The 7,217-nt window shown below is 32.5% G+C and overlaps 1 protein-coding gene across 1 annotated transcript; it reads left to right on the top strand.

Moving 5' to 3' along the window:
• The first annotated feature begins 1,753 nt into the window (after positions 1–1,753).
• LOC150024706 (uncharacterized) lies at positions 1,754–4,887 on the top strand. The gene is made up of 4 exons (XM_090296114.1): positions 1,754–2,022; positions 2,781–2,871; positions 3,674–3,800; positions 4,756–4,887. Exons 1-4 carry the CDS (start codon positions 1,754–1,756, stop codon positions 4,806–4,808), a joined length of 540 nt encoding a protein of 179 aa, XP_090152240.1. The 3' UTR covers positions 4,809–4,887.
• The last annotated feature ends 2,330 nt before the right edge of the window (positions 4,888–7,217 follow it).

Below are 7,217 nucleotides of genomic sequence, written 5' to 3' on the forward strand. Positions count from 1 at the left end.
CAGGTAAAGGTACGTTGTTTCTAAGACTGAAACTTACTACTTCTTAAATTCTTATAAGCCCTATACTTACTTAATCATCAGAGTGCAATCAATAGGTAGGACCTCCTTTGTTTCAACGGAGCTACATTCCAGAGCAGCAAGAGATAAGACGAATTCGTGAGGAGACAACTAGAGCTACATTCCAGAGCACCAAGAGATAAGACGGATTCGTGAGGAGACAAACAGAGGTAGAGTTTATCATCAGATTCAACCGGCGAGCAAGTCAACCAGTAAGAACAGGAATTGAGGGAAAGTTAAAAAAACTTTCGTTATTTTGTTGAGATTTTAGAATAAATCTTTGAAAGTTAACAAAAGTTAAAAAGACTTCCGTTAATTTGTTGAGGTTGTAGAGTAAACCTTTAGAACTTACTGAAAGTTAAAAAAAACCTCCGTTATTTTGCTAAGGTTTTAGAATAAACCTTTGAAATTCAATGAAGGTTAAAAAAAATCCGTTATTTTGCTGAAGTTTTAGAATAAACATTCAATTATCAAATAAACAATGTCCTATTATTTTTAAAAAATACTTTTCATATTATGATTTATTTAAAAGGTTTCACTCATTATATAGTTATGTTTCACATCAATGGTACAAGTGAAGTAAAATATCATTTTTAATCAATGCAAAAGGCCTTTTATATACGTGACTTGTTTTCCTATTTATTTTTAAAAAAAAGCGTTTGGCTATTTAATTTCTTTTCAGAAAAAAATGTTTTGTTTTTTTTTCTCGGAGGAGTAAAGTTCATACAATTTACGTCAAATATTATATCTTAAACTCAAAAGATTTGAGAAGTAGTTGGTAATTGATAAAAAAACAATAGATGTTTTTTTTATATGCTATGGTTTTGTTTTATAAGTTGGATAGATGTTTGAATCATAAAACAACTCTATTAATTTATCGAAACACACAATACACACATATATATATATATATATATATATTTGGAAGTATTTAATTAAAAAAACTGTTTAAAGAATTCCAACCATTGATAAAACAAAAACATGGTTTTAATAAATTCACTATATGTTAAGTAAGTACTTTTTATATCAATTTTCCTTATAAATGAGTATTTTTTTATTTCCTCTAAAATAAATCACTTAATTTAGTAAAATGAAAGCTAAAATTGTAATTTCTCTACTAAAATATAATTGACACACAAATTTCTTTTGTTGAAACATAATTATTAGCATATTTGCCTAGATTTTCTATAAATTGATTGAATCCAGTATGGTAATAATATAACCAAGCTGAGCAAGCTATGGATCCTCTACAGTAGTGCATTTCTTCTAGCAAAATATACACCTTTTATGACCAATTATAAAAATATATTTTTTATTTTCTGAATTTTTGTAACCACTTAAATATAATCAAACGGCCAATAATCTCTACTACAAAAATAGATCAACAGTAGCAATCGAAGTGCAACTGAGCACCTAAAACCTAATGCTATATAAAAGGACACCAAAACTTTACGAATTCTCTTTCAATTCTCATATAGCTTCTATTTGATCACTACCATAGGTATGCAACTCTTCTTCAATAAATGTTTTGGGAATAATTTTCTCTAAACTTTTAGAATTTTAATTTCTCTATCAATTTTTGTGTTTTTAAGTGTTCTAGTAAGTTGTTTGGAATTCTTTTATTGAACTATATATGTGACAAGTGTTCGAAAATTGCATTTTGTTTCTCCAATACAAGAGCATTTCCTCCGACACCATGGCCAACCAAACCTTCACAAACTTACTCACCAATGACAAGCAATTTGCTGCTCTGCAATTGCCTCCTAAGGCCCCAACAAGCAATAAAAACAAGTCCATTGTCAATGAAGGTGGTGAAATTTTATTTCAAGCAAGAAACGTGTTGAAAACACATGAGAATCCTTCTCTCGTCTATCTTGGGACAGAACATCTTCTTGGTCCTCCAAACGATGATGTCGAGGATTTCGACCGTGACTCAGGCTCCAAATTGGAGGCTCAAATGAAAAGGTAAAAAAATTCTTTTTTAAATAACATTACAATAGTTATACCAATAGTTAGTGATTACTACTTATTTTTTTTAAGTAAGTTTTTTTTAGTTCGAGTATTACCCATATTGACTTCAAACACTTGATTAGGACGCATTCAATCAGTTTAAGATTTTCTTTTATTAATAAAAAAAAAACATAGAGTATTTTAAGGATACATCAATTCTATTATAAGAAAAAATTATATATATACATAATTCCAAAAATATCAGTGGCCAACCGAAGCTATAAACAAACATCTAATGTTTTGAGTTCGAGTATTACAAATATTGAGTACAAACATTTGATATATTATAACTCAATCCTTTTAAAATTGAGTTTGAGTAGTACGGATATTGAGAAAAAAATGACAAGAACAAGATAATAAACTCGATCGATTTCTTTAAATAAATTATTAAGTTTATTATTATAGATGAAAAAATATATAATTAGAAATACTATTAAAGGTAGTTGGTAACATTTTTTAATAAAATTTAGTTATAGATAAGGTTGGTGGATATTATACACCAATAACATCGCAAAATAATTTTGAATTGTTTTAAATCTGATATTTATTTATTAAAAATGTAACTTGAATATAATTAAATATTAAAAGTATGTAATTATTATCAATAAATAAATATTTATATTATAGTACATTGCCCATACTAAAATAGTAGAAAACTAATGAATATATTAGCATTGTGTCAGTGATATTTAATCAAAACACGTTTTGTATAGAAAGCAGGCTAACAGGGTGTATTCTGCGAGATATCGGCTCCGCAAGCAAGCCAAAGCACAACATTTGAAAAACCAAGCTGAGGCACTTGAAGTGAGTATTCTTCTTTGACACTCTTTTTTTAACTCATTTACATTCCTTAAAAAAGTTAATTATTTTTTTTATTAGCATTAAATTTCTTAATAGTTTGCTGTTTTTCTACATTATTCTTAATTTCAGATTCTTCATTTCTCTAATTCTCATTTAATTGGGTCTGATTAACTAATTAATGTTAGAAGAAAAAATAATAATTACGTAATTTATGATATCCGTATTTTTCAACCATACTAAGAGAGAGAGGAACCATTTATATCATTAATTTGTGGCATTTATTATTTTTAGTAAAAATTTAATTAATAGAAAATATTTTATGACAAACAAATATTTTTCCAGAAATAATGTTTTTTTTACAGGAATTAGGAGAGTAAAAGCTTAGTCCAGACCTAGCTTGTTGTTTTTAAATTACTCATGGTTAATATTTGATTTAAATATCTTTTTTGTTTTATCCAAATTTTAGATTTCTCGAAACTATGTTAATGTTTTTTTAATAACAAACATATTTTTAGTGAGGATTATGTTAAAACATTTTATGTTGGTTTATTTCTAATAAAAATATTATTTTATTATAATAGAGTTGACGTTAAAAATACTAATATAACTTTCTTACTCTATATTTCTAATGTTTATAAAACAAAAAATGTAAAGATAAAATAAAATGAATTTCTTACATGAATTTGAATGAACGAACTTTATTAAAGCTAATTAAGTGTATTATTTATCACATAATGATTATTAGGGTGAGCTTTGTTTGATATTTACATAGAATTTTTACATGTGAGTGTTATTTATCACATAGGCTGAAGTTTCAATGTTTCAATCTCAACTTTTATACTGGAAATCTGTCCACGACGGACTAGTTGAAGAAAATGCTGTGATGAGAGCTCAATGCGACACTGCTAGTAAGCTCATTGCTGAAAAGGAAGGTAAATAGGATAGTGTGTATAGAACTAGTTGTTTTAATACTAAAATTTAATGTAGTGAAACTTATACTTTATATTAAATTATCAAACTCTTTTTATTAATGTAAAATTGGCATATAAATTATAAGTATGTAGTTTAATATTTAAAATATTTGTTTAATACATTTTTATGTTTAAAATTGTTTATATATAAACTCTTTTAATCAAGAATTTTATAACACAGATGAAAGCATGTTGCTTCTAGAATTAGTTATAACTACAATGACAAAGATATTAACAACTAAATGCATTTCACGTAATCACTTTATGTTAACGGAAATAACGAAAAAAAATAAAAAATATATAATAATGAAATACTCTTATGTTGACGGAAATAGTCACCTAGATACTACTATCACAATATTATAAATTTTATTGTAGGAAAAAAATTGGAGACTTGGATTATAATTAATAATGTTAGATCAGAGGAGGTAATTAGTGTAGTTTACTCTAGAATTTAATTAAAATAAATTCATAATTTAAAAATATTTATGCTTTATTCAATTCAAAGTTGTTATATGATGCTTTAATTTTAAAATAGCTACTTTAAAAGTGATAGTTTAGATCATTTATGAATGAGTAACCGTATTAAAATATCTACATTGTTATGTGTATTTTGAAAGTTAAAAGTCTGCTGATAAAAAAAATGAAAGTTAAAAGTCATATTAATAGTGATTTGTAATTGGGTAACTGGAAAAAGTATTATATATGTTTAATATATGACCATTAAATTCTAAGTAATGCACATATTTTTTTTCTTCCCTTTGAATACTTTAAATTGTTATACACATATGGAGATGATTATTGATAAAAAAATTATGGATGGTGATTTGATAAAGATTTATTTATATCCTTTTTTTTTTCATTTTGATTAACTTTGATTAACTACTAATTAGGAAATGGTTGATTGGTGTTTCAGCTTTGAATTGGGCTCTGCGGCAAGAGATAGAGAGGTTGAGTAAAGGTTGTTGATTTGGGGGGCCAACATTCTTTCGAGGAAATTTGGATGAAGAAAGAAGACATTATAAATAAGATGAAACAATGCCATTGATATGCAACAAGTTTGTCTTCCAATAGATTATGACACAATGGAACATTTATGGCTATTTATATGAAGGAAACCTTCTTTTGGAACAATCTTCTTTTATTATTTTGGAGATTAAACCTAACTGTTTGGTGTAGGTAATACCTCTCATTTATATTAGCTTCACTATTTCATGGTATACTCCTTGAAAATAACCTTTATAACGGTCGAAATAAATATATAAGATTGATAATATTGGGAATTTGAAAATATGATATGAATCTTCTAGTTGATGTGACAAGAAAGTGTTACTTTTTCAATCATTTGTTAATGAGTTTTAACACATTATTATATTAATAAATTATAAAGGATTTGTTTTTTTTTATTAAATATGTTTTTGGTTACTTTATTACAAGGTAAAATTGATTTTTTTTAGTTCAAATTTTAGACTTCTTAGCTACTTATAGTAAGAAAATTGTTCCCACCGATTGACCTAAACGTCTTTGAGCGTCTCTGTTGAATTCGCGTCCAAGAACCCTTCTTTCTTATGTTTCCTTCCTCCGTTGGAATCACTTGAAAGAAAGAGACAAAGGGCGCCCTCGCGGCCGTTTGCACTCCGACGGTCAAGTTAGTCTCTCGGGCAATGAAACACCAAACTCTAACTCTAAGATCGCTGTGTGTGTTCTCTCTCTCTGTGTTCTTCTCTCAGAAACGCGTAATGTGCACTAATGAAAGCATACCTTGTTCTGTTTGTTGTTACACCTTATATACCTCTTAGTGTCTCTGCCCTTCTGGTTAACTGTGACTTAAGCATTCTGTAGGCGCGCCTTAGCGACACTATCTCCCAGTCATAGGGCCATCTTAGTGCGTAAGGCTACCCTGCCGAAGCGCATCCGACGCGGGATGGCCACTTGGGCGCCAACTCATGCGCCCAATCTCTAGGGTCATCCATCCTGCGTTCCCTGCCCCAGTCACGTGCCATGCATGCAGATCACTGCTGGGACGTGACCCTTGCGAGTCGTCTCTTTCCCAGTGGCTCTTTGATGGTGGTGCGTACTACCGCATTCCCCACTGGGATGTGGCTTGAAAACCACCTTTTTCGATCCATCTGTACTATTGGGTTGCCGAGGCCCGAGGCCTCCACGCCCTACCTCGATGTCACCCCCTCCTCGACTTCCCTTACTCGTGAGCCTAACGAGACTCCTCCCTGTCTTGCTGAACTTTCCAGTGGGCCCAACCTTCGGGGTCCCACCTTGACTTTTGGTTAACGCCCGAATCCGAGGATCGGTCGGTACACAAGCCCCCCAGTCTCGAGCTGTCAACTTGTTAAGCGAAGAGACTATGGCCTTGCCCGACTGTCCTACGTGGCACCATGTGATAAGACACACACAGTGTACCGAAGTGACGCTTTCCTGTTCCTGCTCTAATCAGCGCACACGTGTCTTGATCTAACGACTGGGACTTAACGTCGCTTGCGTTTCCAAGTTTACGTTAAGTCTTCAAAAACGTGCGCTTCATGCACTGTTTCATCACTTGAAACTTCTCTCGCACTCTTCATCTTTCATCCTCAAACTCTCTGGTTTCTCTTCTTGCAAAAATCGTAACTTTCGCTCATCCATAACCAAAGGTATGATTTTTCTCCATTGATTGCTCTTTATTTCTGATTTCGCGCATTCATAATTGCCTGGGACTGTTTTAAACTTTTGCATATGATCCTGCCTGTTGACCGGAACGCTGGAGAATGCCTCGTCAAAGGATCGACGTGCGCACCGCTTCTCACCTTCGTTCCTCTCCGGGATCTACTTCAAGAACCTGCAAAGAAACGATACGGCGCCGCTGCGGCCGATCGCACTCCGACGCTCAAGTCAGTGACGGTATCACCAAAAACTAAGAGAACTAGAACCGTGCAAATCCTCTCTCACAATCAGCTCTATCACTCGCAAGCGTAAAGTGTATGAACTGAACGTGCGTACCTCAGAAAGTTTGTTAAGAACTCTTATATACCTGGTGGCTTTCTCTCCCCTGGCAGTTACAGACTTGGACACGTGGCTCGCATCCTACTGTACACGTGCCATCATCTGGGGGCTCCCTGACTTGGCGCTGCTTCTACTCTCATTTTGGCTAAGTTACTTATGCATGGTACTGCCCAGTGCATGGCTAACTTAGGAGTGCGATCTCTACTGGAACTGGCGAGTTAGGGCCTTCATACACCTTCCCTGTGGTCTCGCCGGCCGCCTTCATAATCTGCTTCCCCTTCATCTTCGGCGATATGCTCGCTCTGGCGATCTCCAATGACTAGGTCGCCTGGATCTACATCTGGCGACTTGATCTTTGACCTGGCGATCGCCGATTCTGGT

The sequence above is a fragment of the Phaseolus vulgaris genome, chromosome 10 (genome assembly GCF_051622355.1).
Source record: "Phaseolus vulgaris cultivar YP4 chromosome 10, ASM5162235v1, whole genome shotgun sequence".
In the NCBI taxonomy this organism is placed as follows: domain Eukaryota; kingdom Viridiplantae; phylum Streptophyta; class Magnoliopsida; order Fabales; family Fabaceae; genus Phaseolus; species Phaseolus vulgaris.

Bases quoted from the DNA above. Each gene is read 5' to 3' on its own strand.
- LOC150024706 (XM_090296114.1), top strand. From the start codon at position 1,754: ATGGCCAACCAAACCTTCACAAACTTACTCACCAATGACAAGCAATTT. The intron at 2,872-3,673 runs GTGAGTATTCTT...TTTATCACATAG, and splicing joins ACCAAGCTGAGGCACTTGAA to GCTGAAGTTTCAATGTTTCA. The intron at 3,801-4,755 runs GTAAATAGGATA...TTGGTGTTTCAG, and splicing joins GCTCATTGCTGAAAAGGAAG to CTTTGAATTGGGCTCTGCGG.